The 15,785-nt window shown below is 40.7% G+C and overlaps 2 protein-coding genes across 10 annotated transcripts in view; one reads left to right on the forward strand and one right to left on the reverse strand.

The window, feature by feature from the left end:
• The window catches only part of PIGX (phosphatidylinositol glycan anchor biosynthesis class X), a 37,229-nt gene extending 31,918 nt beyond the window's left edge, over positions 1 to 5,311 (reverse strand). The window contains exons 1-4 of the mRNA XM_034990756.1: positions 5,295 to 5,311; positions 5,138 to 5,154; positions 4,623 to 4,802; positions 1,972 to 2,035 (exon numbers count right to left, since the gene is read on the reverse strand). Coding sequence (XP_034846647.1) covers positions 1,972 to 2,035; positions 4,623 to 4,802; positions 5,138 to 5,154; positions 5,295 to 5,311 — 278 coding nt within the window. The remainder of the gene's footprint in view (positions 1 to 1,971; positions 2,036 to 4,622; positions 4,803 to 5,137; positions 5,155 to 5,294) is intronic.
• CEP19 (centrosomal protein 19) lies at positions 5,004 to 9,619 on the forward strand. Of its 9 annotated transcripts, none has more exons than XM_034999893.1 (4): positions 5,032 to 5,133; positions 5,217 to 5,348; positions 8,224 to 8,364; positions 8,974 to 9,335. In XM_034999893.1, exons 2-4 carry the CDS (start codon positions 5,324 to 5,326, stop codon positions 9,333 to 9,335), a joined length of 528 nt encoding a protein of 175 aa, XP_034855784.1. In that variant the 5' UTR covers positions 5,032 to 5,133; positions 5,217 to 5,323. The 9 variants fall into 9 exon arrangements, with proteins under 9 accessions (XP_034855786.1, XP_034855788.1, XP_034855783.1 ...); XM_034999894.1 differs by having other exon boundaries at positions 5,046 to 5,133; positions 5,220 to 5,348; XM_034999895.1 differs by having other exon boundaries at positions 5,004 to 5,348; positions 8,165 to 8,364.
• The last annotated feature ends 6,166 nt before the right edge of the window (positions 9,620 to 15,785 follow it).

Here is a 15,785-nt window from a genome sequence, read left to right on the forward strand (position 1 = left end):
AACTAACATTTCCTGGGGATGTACTATGTGACAAGCACTACATTAAAAGACTTCCCATATATTCTCAGATTTAATCCTTGTGAACCTAATGAGGAAATACCATCATTATCTAATTTTACTGGTAAGGTGGCAAAGATTTAAGTAAGCTTGACTTAGGCCGACAGTTACTAAATAATAGAGCTACACTCTGAGCCCAAATCTGTCTGAGTTAAAAAACAAACAAAACAAAACAAACCCCAAGTTTTTTCTACTATACCTCCTAGCCATTCACATGTAGGCTAACTTTAAAGAGAGTGAGAGTGAGATGTCTCAGTTTAAGGTGACTTATAAAATGCAGCGATTTTAAAAAATAAATGTATCAGATTTTATATATCAAATATCAGAATCATTTCAAATTAATTACCTTGAAAAACTTTAAAGTTTGGGAAGTTTTCTTACAGAACAGTTTCTACAACTTTTTATTACTCTTAAATATCTTCAATACTAGCAAATATTCATTTTTGAGAATTTTTTTAAGTGGGAAGCAAAGCAAGGTTTACTGAGCGATAGTAAAGTTTATTGAATGATAGAGTACAAAGCTCCCAAAGAGGAAGGGGACCTGAGATGGTTGCCCAAGAATAATTTCTATTTTGGGAACAGCTTGGTCATTTGGAACCAAGTCTTATAAATCAGAAACAGTGATTTAGGGTGATATAATACATGAGACCATGGCTTTGGAGTACGATAGTCATAAATTTGAGTTAGAGCCCTACCACCCTAACTTTTACTAAATTATTTAAATTCTCTGAACCCTACTTCTCTCATCTGAAAAGCAAAAAAGGGAATCACTTTTTGGCCTTCTGGCTAAGATCAAGTGAAAAACAAGAAAGGTATCGTCTATCTCACAACCATTGTGAAGATTAAGTAAATCTGGCTATATGTATGTTATATATATTAAAAATACACATGTGGGGCGCCTGGGTGGCTCAGTCGTTAAGCGTCTGCCTTCGGCTCAGGTCATGGTCCCAGGGTCCTGGGATCGAGCCCCACATCGGGCTCCCTGCTCAGCAGGAAGCCTGCTTCTCCCTCTCCCACTCCCCCTGCTTGTGTTCCCTCTCTCACTGTGTCTCTCTCGGTCAAATAAATAAAATCTTAAAAAAAAAAAAAAATACACATGTGGGCACCTGGGTGGCTCAGTTGGTTAAGTGCCTACCTTCAGCTCAGGTCATGATCCTGGGGTCCTGGGATGGAGTCCTGTGTCGGGTTCCCTGCTCAGCAGGGAGTCTGCTTCTTCCTCTGCCCCTCCACTCCCTCCGCTCGTGCTCATGCGCACACGCTCTCTCTCGCAAAAATAAATAAAATCTTTAAAAAAATACACATGCATGGTAAATAATACACATTTGTTTTCTCCTCTTCTCTGTTATTGTATTTATTTATTTATTTTTTAAGATTTTATTTATTTATTTGAGAGCAAGAATGAGAGAGAGAGAGCATGAGAGGGGGAGGGTCAGAGGGAGAAGCAGACTCCCTGCCGAGCAGGGAGCCCGATGCGGGACTCGATCCCGGGACTCCAGGATCATGACCTGAGCCGAAGGCAGTCACTTAACCAACTGAGCCACCCAGGCGCCCTGTATTTATTTTTAATAATTTATTTGACAGAGAGAGTGCGTGAGCAAGCAAGGAGAATGGCAAGCAGAGGGAGAAGCAGACTCCCGGCTGAGTAGGGAGCCCAACACAGGACTCATCCCAGGACCCTGAGATCATGACCTGAGCCGAAGGCAGACACTTAACCTACTGAGCCACCCAGGCACCCCCCTCTACTGTTATTTTGATCATTATTTCAAACTGTGAACCACAGATGATAAATCTGTCACTTATAACTTGTAAGAAGGCAAGCAATTTTCAGTTTATCCATTTTCCAGCTATTGATTTTTTGCTCTAAATTATACGAAACAGTACTTTGACATAAGTAAAAGTCAGTGGGCAACTTACCTATGGAAACCGTCTTTCAAAACTTCTTGCCTCAAAATAATTTCTGAACAAGTGGCCCTTATGCCTATAAGAACCAGAAGATTTCTTAAAATAAAATAAGCACTCAGTGAAAGAATACTTAAATAATTAGAAAATTGTTTGAATAGGCTTTACTTGCCTGGAAAATCTAACCAACCTATAAACAAAACAAAAGCTTTTAAAACTTAAACAATTTGAGCTATCTAAAAAGCTACTTCTAATAAAGCATAGGCATTAAGAACATTGACTTTGGTGTTAAATTGCCTAGTTTCAAATCTGAGTCTGTCCCTTAAAGCTATGTGACTTTGGACAAGATAGTTTATCTCTCTAGTATTTGTCATGAGAATTTAATACATGTAGAAGCATGCAGAACAGGGCTTACCACATAGTAAGAGCTCTATGTGTTTGTCATTAATACTATTTTATTCAGATGATCCCAGGACACCAAAAGGAACAGAATGGCTAAAGAGCCAGGAAAACTCAAGTTTTAATCCTGGTTCACTGAAACCGTGTTTCAGATACGTACTGCCAACTTCTGTATTCTACCACCCATGCCTACAAAACTGAGAAGATGGTACATTTATACCTTGTGGAGCTGTTGGGAAAGTTTAAAACAGAAACAAAAACCTGAGGCTTGTGAAAGATTCAAAGGGTTCCTTTATAAACGTAGAATAACCCCAAATCTCACTGTACTGACACCATGCAGAAGTCAGATATTAAAACTATTACTCGATGTCAGCATCATAAAATTAAAAATTCAGGGGCACCTGGGTGGCTCAGTCAGTTAAACGTGTGACTCTTGATTTCAGATCAGGTCATGATCTCAGGCTCTGTGCTGGGTGTGGAGCCTGCCTAAGATTTTCTCTAACTAAAAATAAATAAATAGATAAAAATAAATAAATAAAAATAAATAAATAAATAAATGGATGGATGGATAAATAAATAAATAAATAATTCAGTTACTGATGACCATCAACTCTGCCAGGTACCTTGCTATGGAACTTTACTCCATTTTCAAAAGCTGGAAGTGTATGGAAAGAACATTAGAGCAAACACAAAGAAAACCATATATTATTGTGTATTGCTAAGTCTATTAGATTTATTCCTGAAAAGATGCATGAAAAATATGAAAATGAAAATACTGAAATATACAAGGGAAGGAAAAAAGTATGGAAAAATAATATTTATTAAATGATATCCATATGACAAATCCTCTACTTGGGGATTTCACATGTTTTAACTTTCACAACCTAGCAAAACAGGCAGGCAAAATTACTGCCATTTGCACACAGGAGGAAACTCTGTAATAAACAGTTTTAACTGGTTCTAGGCCATACCACTAAGTAAGTTACTGATTAGAAGCAAGATTTGCCAGAGTTTTAAAGCCTAAGATATTTCCACTTTCCTATTTTAAAAAATCATCATTTGCTTCAGAGAACCATATATAATCATTTCCAAAAAATAACTTTGGGTATCTTTTTTACAAATCTAGATGTTCCATTATGTTTAATTTTAATAGGGGTGGAGAGTAAGGATTTATATCTACCTATAAGTTAAACTAGGAAAAAAAGGTCAGATTAATAGGCTTAAATTCTATTGGGATATACACTACAGAACAGTAAATCATATTCATCTTGGGATGGTAGGAAGTAATTTACAAACAGTATAGCAAATAGATTGTTTATGATTTTTAAAGCAAAAATACCATTTTCAAAATGAATTGGTTGCATCTGAATGACCTTCAAGATTTTTCCTCTTAAATATTACTTTGATTACTGTGGCCTGAACTGGCTCTGGAAACTGACCTCTTTTTAATCATAAAATACCAGGGCTGGAAGAGTCTTTAGAGATCACCAAGTCCAGTTGTTTAAAAATTCATTCTGGCTTCATTAATACTTCAAATAAATTTGGAAACCTAATATGTGAAGACACAAAAGCTGTGACTGACACTAGCCTAATATCCTCACTTTACAGATGGAGGAACTTACCTAATTTGTACTGACTTTCCTTATTGTAATTACTACGGCACTTCCCCACTACTCTGCAAGCTCCACAAGGGTTGGGGCCGTATTTAGCTCAGCGCTGGATCCACAGCACTGCGGCCCACCAACTCGGGCCCAAAGAAATGAATCAACTCGCTTGCCCAGCCCGTAGTCGTAAGAGAAGCTCCAGCCCAATCCAGTCTATTACAAAAAGTTTGTAAAGCAAAACCAGTTGTCCTCCCCTTCCCACGCCATTACCCCGTCAGTGTCTCTAGAGATTCTGGACTGGAATTCTCACACCCCACAGGGCACTGTGGCCTTGCTGGTCCCCTCGGGGGTCCCAAGCTTCATGCATCCCAAGACACTTGACCGCCGTACTTCATTCACGATATTTTAGTAATAGTACGGCCAGTACTACCTCTGAACGACAAAGCCAGACTCTCCAGAGACCCAAGAGAAGCCTCTGAGCAGTGCCTGTGGGGTGGGAAGGGTGGGAAGCACGTGGCCTCTGCTTTTAACCTCCTCCAGGTCACCCAGCAGGTTCTACGTCCGCGCACCGAGGTCCGGAGAAGTACCAAACCTTGCAAAGCTCGGAGGATGGAAAAGTCCTGACTGCCCCCGACCCACCGGCCCCCCCGCCCCTCCCTTTACCAGCATCGATGGGGGCGGCGGCGAAGGCCGTGCCTGGTGTGCTGGTGAGTCCAGCCGCCTCCCACAGGAGCAGCCAGGCCACCGCTCGGACGCCCACGGCCCTGGGAGCCAGGACGCTGGAGAACGCGGCCCCAGAGGAGCGCGCGGGGACGAAATGCGGACTGGGGAGACTGCGCACGCCTTATGCCGCTCCTAGAGCGTGCTGCCACGGAGGTAGTGACCGTGACGGAAGACAGTACGTGCGCCTGCGGTCCTGCCGTTCCCCGGCTTCCCGCAGCTCTAATCCCCCGACGCTTCCGGCGTTGCGGGAGGCGACAACCTTAGTGGCTCCCTCGCCGCCCCGCCCCTCGCCGTCGGGTCGGGGGGCGGGGCAAGGAGCGGCGCACGCGCCGTGACTTACGCCAGGGCTGTTGCTGTGGGAACGATTCCCTGGACTCCCATCCAGACCTAGACCCCCGCGCAGTCCTGCGAGCCGTATCGGGGAGCTCCCTATCTCCACCTCCACTTCCAGGTACTTGCGGATACGGCCTTTCTGCGGGGAAATTCACCCTACAGTCAAGTCTGCGGGTTTATGGCTGTCTCCTCTTCCTACAGCAGCAGGCTCCGCCTGGCCTCAAAGTCGAATTAAGTGCTCCGCTGTGCACTACAGTTGGGTGGAAACAAACCCCTCACGGCGGTTTTAAGACCATCCCCTGCAGAAGATGCACTTTCTGTATTTCTTTAAGGGTAAGAAAGTCAGTCTTGCAGTAGCGGGGACGAGAGTTAGGGAGAGGATCGTCTCTCTGTTGGCAAAATCTATACACTTTTAGGGGCTGCAGGGGATGTTTAGCAAGATTATGGCAGTCATTGATTCCTGGGGAGAAAAGTATTAATTCCTAGAAGGAAGAGTTAGGTCAATGTATCGTCTGTCTTCATGAATTAAATTGAATCTGTAAGTAGGCCCAGGTGCAGATTGAAGCTAGGACCGGTGTCTGCAAGAAGAAAGATGTCAGACTGTACTATCGAAAACTGAAAATAGCAGTATAAGCATGAAATTAAGAAATATGGAGATAGGGGCGCCTGGGTGGCTCAGTCGTTAAGCGTCTGCCTTCCGCTCAGGTCATGATCTCAGGGTCCTGGGATGGAGCCCCGCATCGAGCCCCGCATCCGGCTCCCTGCTCAGCGGGAAGCCTGCTTCTCCCTCTCCCACTCCCCCTGCTTGTGTTCCTGCTCTCGCTGTTTCTCTGTCAAATAAGTAAATAAAATCTAAAAATAAAAAAAAAATACGGAGGTAGATTTTGGAAGAAACACTTAAAAGAATTGAAACTGGTTGCCTATGAAGAGAGGAAAGGCAGAGGACAACAGTTTTTTGTTAAAATCATCAGAATTATTTTACATTTTAAACAATATAAAATTACTTTAGTACAAATAAAAGTTAAATTTTTTAAAAGATTTTATTTATTTATTTGACAGAGAGAGACAGCGAGAGAGGGAACACAAGCAGGAGGAGTGGGAGAGGGAGAAGCAGGCTTCCTGCCGAGCAGGGAGCCCGATGCGGGGTTCGATCCCAGAGCGGAGGCAGACACTTAACCGACTGAGCCACCCAGGCGCCCCCAAAAGTTAAATTTTAAAAAGACTCTAGTCAAAAAAGCGACATTGTTATCAATTGCGTACATCAGTCATGAATACAGCCATTTATTTGCTTGAGTGCGTGGAATTTATATTGTGCTCGGTAGGATCTCCTAGAAAGCTTACTAACAGACCAGATTTTAATGACGTGAACTGGGAGTAGTATTTGTAGAAGGGGATGGGGTGGGATCGTTTGCATCAGATCAGAGCACAGTAATTTGAAAAGGCAGTTCTTTATTATTAATTTCTTTCTTTCTTTTTTTTTTTTTTTAAGATTTCATCCATTTATTTGACAGAGAGAGAAAGCACAAGTAGGCAGAGAGGCAGGCAGAGGGAGAAAGAGAAGCAGGCTCCCCGCTGAGCAGGGAGCCTGATTCAGGGCTGGATCCCAGGACCCTGGGATTATGACCTGAGTGGAAGGCTGATGCTTAACCGACTGAGCCATCCACGTGACCCTCTGATTAATTTCTTAAAAGTAAAAATTCTGACGTCCAACAATAAGGAGTGAATAGTATAGGTAATGGTATATCCATAGGACAAAACACTTGACAGTCATAAAAATGTGCATTTTAGTAAAGTATCTAAGGACAAAATCACGTAAGTTGTTAAATTTACAAGGCAGGAAATAGATGTATAATATAAAAAATACTATACTAGAAAACTATATGTGTAGGAAAAAAAGAAAGAATCAAGGGTAATCATTTTATATGTTTCCTCCTCCTCCTCCCCCATGCTACCCCCAATCTTCTCCAAAGTACTATGTTCCTATGGTGATTCTCTAGCAGAATAAAGTTTATGACGGTATCATCACCCTATGCTGCTTTACCTCTCGGTTCCTTGACATTTGCAAATCTTCCTGAGAATATCATAGTCCTATCTAAAGCAATCCCTATAATTAAGTGTATTATGGCATTAGGCACCAGGAAGAGGGAATAGAAAGTGTTAACTGCAAAATAGCGCTGTTTCTTGTAACTGAGAAAACATAGTGAGACAAATAAGTTGAAATAAAAACCATGTAAACTTTATTGCCTTGTATATGTAGAGGTTGAATCTGTACCGGGTCTGCATTTTTTATCAGACTTATAGACTATAAACACTTAAAGGATATACAGGGGCTGTATCTTATATTAGTACATTAAATTAAATTTTTTTTAAAGATTGTATTTATTTATTTATTAGAGAGAGAGTGAGTGTGTGTGCAAGTGAGGGGAGGGGGAGAGGGAGAGAAGCAGACTCCTTGCTGAGTGCAGAGCCCAGTGCGGGGCTCGGGCTCACCCTGAGATCATGACCTGAGCCAAACCAAGAGTTGGCCCCTCAACTGACTGAGCCACCCAGGCACCCCTAGTACATTAAACAAGTATGTATGGTATTTTGCTGAGAAATTCTGGTGAACAATGGATATGTTCCCTGCCCTCCTGCAGCATATAGAATAGAAGGGAAGATAAATGATTCAATAAGTAATCATAAAAAACCTGATGAGTAAAATGATTGGGAATGTGCAGAGGAGACAGATGTGGTCTGGTGAACCTCTCAGGACATAATGTTTAAGGTTAAAAAATCATAGTATCTTGCCATAGAGGGTACGTGTACATACTTGTTTAATTGATAAATTAAAAAGATCCTCTAAGTTGATTCTTGGGCTGACTTAGGGGTTCGTATACATATCTTTGGTTAAGAGTGCAGTACACCAAGAGGTCCAGACTGAACTGCATTTCCAGGCTCATGTGTGAACAAACCTACACGCCTCAATGAACCAGGGATCCAACAACTAAGGATAACCTCAGGGCCAAACTGAACTTTCAGGGTAGGTCTCAAAGTATTGAAATTGACAGGCTGAGCATGCAACTCTAGAACTGGACTAGAGCCAGATCTGCTGGGGAGGAGGGGTACTGGGGAGTGTGATTTATCCAACACATATTTTTTTTCCCCTTTAGCAGGAAGTTATTATGTGACTAACACATTTTCATCAGATTTCCTCTGATTTACCCTGAAGTGTATGTGAGAATGATGTGCACTGCCAAGAAATGTGGAATTAGGTTCCAGCCTCCAGCTATTATCTTAATCTATGAGAATGAAATGAAGGGGAAAAGTCGCCAACGCATCATGCCAGTCCGAAACTTTTCGAAGTTTTCAGGTACCTCATGTTTTATCTTGCCTCCTATCTTAAATGTTCTCTAAATCACTTAGTAAGAATGATTTCAGTCTCATAACAGAGCGGCATGGCCTTCAGAGTTAGACAGTCCTAGGTTCAAATCATGACTATCAGGGTAGATAGGTGAGCCCCAGCTAAATTACTTATTGTCAGTGAGCTTCAATTTCCTGATCTGTAAATGGAAATTGATAATCCCACCCTTTCAGAATTGTAATATGGGTTAAATGAGATAGCATTATTCAATCATACTGAATCCCTTCTCTCCCTCCAAATGTGTTTTTTATTTGTAGTCTTGATTTTTTCTTAGTACCAGTGCTAATATCTAAAACTAATAAATCCTTTTCATCTCAAATGTTTTCTCCAGTTGCAAGTGTTTAACATCTCCTCAAAGTGATTTTAAGTTAAGGAAATAAAAAATGCACCCTCCTCCCCCCACCACACTCAAAGCTCGATATAAAGGAATAATAGTTCTGGAAAATAATTCATTCTGAAAAAGCCACTTAGCTACTTGGCTCTCACAGCAGATAATGCTTTCAGTAGTTTGCAGTGTATCTGTTGTGTGTGGTATATAGTTTCATTTTTCCCTCCTAGATTGCAACAGAGCTGCTGAACAATTAAAGAATAATCCGCGACACAAGAATTACCTGGAACAAGTGTCCCTGAGGCAGCTAGAGAAGTTATTCAGTTTTTTACGAGGTTACTTGTGGGGGCAGAGTTTGGCAGAAACAATGGAACAAATTCAACGGGAAACAACAATTGATCCTGAGGAAGACCTGAACAAACTAGATGATAAGGAACTTGCTAAGCGAAAGAGCATCATGGATGAACTTTTTGAGAAAAATCAAAAGAAGAAGGATGATCCGAATTTCGTTTATGACATCGAAGTTGAGTTCCCACAGGATGAACAACTGCAGTCTTGTGGCTGGGACACAGAGTCCGCTGACGAGTTCTGATATCAAAAACTCAAAGAATTGATTGGGCTAGCAGAAAATCCATGTCTATACAAAGGATGTATGAACATGGTTCTAGAAAAATCTGTAAAGAACACTAAATGTACATGTTGGGTCAAGTTTGGATTGACCAGGTTACTTTTCAAAACCAGGACATGTACAGTATCTACTATGTAGATGCATGAGGAAGATACGAAAACCAGAATATAGGAGTCTGCCTTTAAGGAGCTTACAATCTAATTGGAAGATAACTCAAAAGCTTGTGAAAAGCTAATTAACAGAATTAGGCAGCAAAAAGATTAGAGCCAGATGCTTAATAAAAGTTAAAGAGGGTCAGAGCCTAGATGACCATAGGGTTAGAATAGTCAGGGAAGACTTTGTCCTTTAGTAGAGAGATGGGACTTTGCCTGGCCCTCAAAATGGTGGTGTTTGGGTAGAAGTTTATATAGAATTCCAGATGAGAGAAGCTGGGAGAAAAAAGGGGGGGGGGATGGGTAGTGGTATAGAGATAGGGATTAGAACATTTTATTTGAGGGACAGTAAGCATATTATAGTTTGGTAAGATTGGAAGGCGTGTATGGTTACCAGGGGATTATCCTGTGTGCATTTTGTCTTTAACTCCGGAGTATATGTATATATATGTATTTTAACTCCAGAGTAGGAGAGTAGCCCTACAGAATGCCCTGCAGCTGCAAGTGGATGTCATTTGATGGACAGCAGGGGAATTCTGCAGCTCCAGGAATCAGGAAACCTGTACTAAAGATATTCTGAAACCCTGAAGCTCTTCCCATAAATAAGGAGGTTTGTTTGTAAAATGGGAAATCTAGTCATAATGAATGAATAATAGGCATCGCCAGTTTAGGCCTATTCATGAGTTTGGATCTACAAAGAGAAGATCTTTGTTGAACCAGGTTATATGTGTACAGATACATCTTTCTTCTTGTTAGAATATTGTTTAATTGGCAGATATTCTATGTTTTCTGCAAGGAGATTAATACTCACTAAATAAAAGTGTAAAAATTACTCACTCTTTCTACCTGTCCATCCCTACTCTCTTTACCATTAAAAGCCCCATGAAAGGGATCAATCTTCTTTTTTTTTTTTTTTACAAAAAGTTACAAATTTATTCACATAACATATTCTAACACGTATCAAAGTTTCAAGCAGGTCCTTTTGAATCTCGAATAAGAAATTACAACATTCAGCATTAATTAAAAATAAGAAAAGGGTGATGGTGGTCATTTATGGGTTTTAGTCTAAAATGAAAATGCAGAGAACATTTATTTTGGTGGATCTGTGTTGATGCCATATTTCTCCTTGAGAAGCTTCAACTGCTCTTCCTTCTTTTTTGTGTCCATCTTCTGAAATGCCCTGTTGGCATTATAGTACAAAACCACCAGGTATCTGTTACAAATATTGAATCCTGAAAGGTGATCACATGCATTCTTGGCATCAAAGATGTCTTCATAGACCACATAAGCTGTTCCTCTAGTTTCGGGTGTGTTCCCCATTCGCCCTCTTGGCCACTTGCATCGCCATCTTGGCGGGCTGATAAGGTTACCGCAGCAAACACTGGAATTCCTCCAGACACCTCCGGAGCTCGCTCTACCAGACCGCAACACCACGTCAAGGCCAGAACATCAACCAAAGGGATCATTCTTACAGTGGTGTCACCAGGGCTTGCAGTGGTCATGCGTCATATGTACATTTGCCAAAGGTAGCAAAAAAATTTTCAGGATCAGAGATTCTTCTGTATCTACATAGTATTCCATTGTACAGATGTAGATGGTATATTTTAAAAGTTGTCCTTATGTTGTTTTTCCTTTCACTATTACAAACAGTGTCACAGCAAATAACCTCGTACATTCTCTGTTTTGCACATTTGTAAAACTATAAGTTATGACTAGAAGGGAATTGCTGGGTATGTCTATTCTAAATTTTAATAGATATTGCTAACTTGTCCTTCAAAGAAGTTCATTCATCCATGAACACCTGTTACATGCTGAGCCTGTATTATTCTGGAGTCTGGGTATGTAGCAGTATACACAACAAAGTCCTTGCCTTTATAAGGTTTCCAATCTAGTGGGAGAGGACAGGCAATAAACATAAATACATAGAATAATGTCACATGATAAGTGCTTGGAATTAAAAACATGGTAAAAAGAGAATAATGGAGGGGTTTGGAAGCCACTTTTTTTGACAGCGATCAGAGAATGCCTCACTGTAGAGGTGGGACATTTGAGTAAAGACTTGAAGGAGGTAAGGAAAAAGCGATATGCATTTCATGAGTAGTAGAGAAAGGTAGGTGTGTGGGCCCCCAGGGGTGGAGTGTGCTTGGCTTACTTGAGGAAGAGCAAGGCTATAGATGTGGCTAATATAGATTGAGCAAGAGAAAAATGGTAGGAGATGAAGATGGAATGTATTTTACCAATGCATAGTACTTCAATGAAGGTTGTACCAACTTTATAAACGGTTGGCAGTACATGAGGGTACCTGTTTTCCCCACATGCTCATCAACAGACAGTGTCCTTAAACTTGTTGATCTTTGCCAATTTTATAATTTAAAAATGGTATCTTGTATTAATTTGAATTTCTTTTATTATGAGTGCAATTGAGCATTTTCATACACTTAACAATTTTTTTATTATATCACATCATTTGCTCATTTTTCTATTGTGTTACTGGTCTTTTTCTTACTGATTTGTAAAAAGTTCTTTATTGGGGCACTTGGGTGGCTCAGTCAGTTAAGTGTCTGCCTTTAGCTCGGGTCATGATCCCGAGGTCCTGAGATCGAGCCCCGCAGTGGGCTCCCTGCTCAGCATGGAGTCTGCTTCTGCCTCTCCCTCTGCTTGCCACTCCCCCTGCTTGTACTCTCTCTCTCTGTCAAATAAATAAATCTTTAAAAAAAAAAGTTCTTTATTAAGGAAAATAGTCCTTGGTCTGTGATATGAGTTGCAGATATTTCCACATTTTTCATTTGTGTTTTGACTTTGTTTATGATATTTTTTCCAGGCAGATTTTTTTTTCAAATCAAATTGATCAATATTTTTCTCTGTGCTTCTGCATTTTTGTCATATTTAGAGAGGCATTCCTCACCCCAAGCTTTTTTTTTTTTTTAATCCCATGATTTTTTCTACACAGGAATTTATTTTGGTACAAAATACAAGATGTGAATCCCAACTTTACTTTTTCCCAGATGCACATCGAACTCTCCCAACACTACTGTATACTGAATTACCTATATTTCCCTCAATGATTTTAAAGTGCATGCTTTATCATATACAAGTTCCCATATGTATCAAAATAGCTATCTTTTGATTATATTAATGTCATCTGTAGCACACTTTCCCAATCTGTGTTTTTTGATGTTTATTGGGCACATCTTGTGTTCACTAAATGAAGAGCTACAGTAAGATACAAAATGAGCCATAACTTTTGCCTTTGAGATATTAACATAGTTTTGCAAAACAAGAAAACTAGCATATATAAGCTAGAGGTACTGACTAAAGCAGGAGGGGGAGATCATGTGAGCTGAACAGGTTTTTTTTTATGTATCTTATCTAAACCAAATTCTGAGCTCTTTCAAATTTTTTCCATTATAAAATGAATACATAGTCAATACCCATTATCTTAAAATTTAGACAGATACCAGAGTGTAAAAGTAAAGGGAAAATTCTCTCCTCAACTTCACTCAATTCCAACTCTGCAGAGAATTTGGCTTCCCTAGAGGACTCTGGATCCCATCATCTCTTGTGACCTGGCCTCAGCAATATTCTTTCTCTGTCTCTGCCTCTTCCTCATTTTCAGCTTCATTCCCTTCTGGCTCATTCTCTACAGTCTGTAAACATGCATAAGACCTTGCCTTATTAAAACAAGAAAACATCGCTTTATCTTTCTTTACCTAATACCATATCTAACCAAATTATAACTCACCTAGTTGTTAGATAAATCTAACCCTTTCCCCACTACTGCACCCTTTAGAGCAGATCTGGCTCTAGTCTGATTCTAGACTAGACTGAACTAGACTAGACTAGACATGCTCAGCCTGTGAAACTCAATACTTTGAGACCTGCCCTTAAAGTTCGGTTTGGCTCTGGGTTATTCTGTCTGTTGGATCCCTAAGGATCTCTGGTTCATTGAGAGGCGTAGGTTTGTTCACATGTAAGCCTGGAAATAAAATTCAGTTTGGATCTCTTAGTGTACTTAATGTACTGTAGTCTTCACAAAGATTGTATATAAATCCCTGGGTCAGCATAAGAATTGAGTACCAATTCAACAAGTGTGTAATCAAGTACCCTGTAGGTCAAGGTACTGTGAGTGGTCACCTTAAACATTATGTCCTGAGAGGTTCACCAGATCTGCTCCCTTGCACTTTTGCAATTATTTTACTCAGGTTTTTTTGTAATTATTTCATCATCTATCTAATGTTTTGACAAAATGAGTAGATGAAAATTGAGGAAAGGTCATTGGATTTGGCAACTAGGTCGCTGTTGATATTCAAGAATGAAGATTAAAGGGAGTGATTGGATAGAAATTGCAGGATAGGGATGCCTGGGTGGCTCAGTCAGTTAAACATCTGCCTTCAGCTCAGGTCATGATCCCAGAGTCCTGGGATCAAGCCCCTCATCAGGCTCCCTGCTTAGCGAGGAGCCTGCTTCTCCCTCTGCCTGCCACTCCCCCAGCTTGTGCTCTCTCTCTCTCTGACAAATAAATAAAATCTTAAGAAAAAAAAAGAAAAAGAAATTGCAGGATATTATGAAGAAAACGTAGGATCATAGACCTAAATGAGAAAGCTAAAACTGAAAAAAAAAAAAAAAAAAAAAAAGCTAAAACGATATAGCTTTTAGAAGAAAATAAAGGAGAAAATCTTTATGACCTTGGTGTCTCACTTCAGGCTGTTATAACAAAATACCATACCAGCCTGATCGGTTTCTGGTAAGGACCTCTTCCATGTTGCAAGCTACCCACTTGCAGAGCATAGCAAGCCAGCCCTTTCATGACTCATTTTGAGGGCACTAATCCCATTCATGAGAGCTCCACCCTTACGACTCCCTCTAAGTCTAATTACCTCCCAAAGGCCCTACCTTATAATACCATCACTTTGGGGTTTAGGGCTTCAGCATATAAATTTTGGGAGGACATAAACATTCAGTGCATAGGGGCGCCTGGGTGGCTTAGTCGGTTAAGCGTCTGCCTTCGGCTCAGGTCATGATCCCAGGGTCCTGGGATTGGGCTCCCTGCTCGGCAGGAAGCCTGCTTCTCCCTCTTCCACTCCCCCTGCTTGTGTTCCCTCTCTTGCTGTCTCTCTCTCTGTCAAATAAATAAATAAAATCTTTAAAAAAAAAACCAAAAAACCATTCAGTGCATAACACTAGGTCTAGGCAAAGAGATCTTTGAATTGACACCAAAAACCTGATTTATAAAAGGAAAAAATTTATATATTGGACTTCCTCAAAATTTAGAAATTTTGTACTCTGAAGACAACGTTGAGAACATAAAACAGACTGAAAGAAAATATCCACAGATTATAGCTGAAAAAGCACTTGTATCCAGCATATAAAGAGAACTCTTGGGCACCTGGGTGGCTCAGTTGGTTAAGCAGCTGCCTTTGGCTCAGGTCATGATCCCAGGGTCCTGGTACTGAGCCCTGCATCGGGCTCCCTGCTCTGTGGGGAGCCTGCTTCTCCCTCTCCCTCTGCCTGCTTCTCTGCCTACTTGTGCTCTCTCTCTATCTCTCTGTCAAATAAATAAATAAAATCTTAAAAAAAAAAAAAGAGAGAACTCTTACAATTTGGGACGCCTGGCTGGCTCAGTCAGTGGAGTATTCAACTCTTGATCTCAGGGTAGAGATTACTTAAAAATAAAATCTTTTGTGGCACCTGGGTGGCTCAGTTGTTAAGCATCTGCCTTCCGCTCAGGTCATGGTCCCAGGGTCCTGGGATCGAGCCCGGCATAGGGCTCCCTGCTCAGCGGGAAGTCTGCTTCTCTCTCTCCCACTCCCTCTGCTTGTGTTCCCTCTCTTGCTGGCTGTCTCTCTCTCTGTTAAATAAATAAATAAAATCTTTTTAAAAAAATAAAAAAATTTTAAATTTTATTTATTTATTTGAGTGAGAGAGAGAGAGATTGAGAGAATGAGTGGGAAGAGGGGCAGAGGGAGAAGCAGACTCCCCACTGAGTAGGGAGCCTGCTGAGACTCGATCCCAGGACCCCGGGATCATGACCTGAGCCAAAAGCAGACACTTAACCCAGGGGCCCTAAAAATAATATCTTAAAAAAAAACCAACAACAACTCTTACAACTCAATAATAAAAGAAAGAACCCAGTTTAAAAATGAACAAAAGATGGATGCCTGGGTGGCTCCGTCGGTTAAGCGTCCAACACAATAAATAAATAAAATCTTTAAAAAAAATGAACAAAAGACTTACATAGACATTTCACCAAAGAAGATATGCA

Source organism: Mirounga leonina, unplaced genomic scaffold (assembly GCF_011800145.1).
Source record: "Mirounga leonina isolate KUSES-001 unplaced genomic scaffold, KU_Mleo_1.0 Mir_115, whole genome shotgun sequence".
Classification (NCBI taxonomy): domain Eukaryota; kingdom Metazoa; phylum Chordata; class Mammalia; order Carnivora; family Phocidae; genus Mirounga; species Mirounga leonina.

Excerpts from the sequence above, each read along its gene's own strand:
- CEP19 (XM_034999892.1), top strand. The coding sequence starts at position 5,324 with ATGCACTTTCTGTATTTCTTTAAGG. Across the intron at positions 5,349-8,223 it reads CTTTCTGTATTTCTTTAAGG|TGTATGTGAGAATGATGTGC; the intron begins GTAAGAAAGTCA and ends TTTACCCTGAAG. Across the intron at positions 8,365-8,973 it reads AAACTTTTCGAAGTTTTCAG|ATTGCAACAGAGCTGCTGAA; the intron begins GTACCTCATGTT and ends TTTCCCTCCTAG.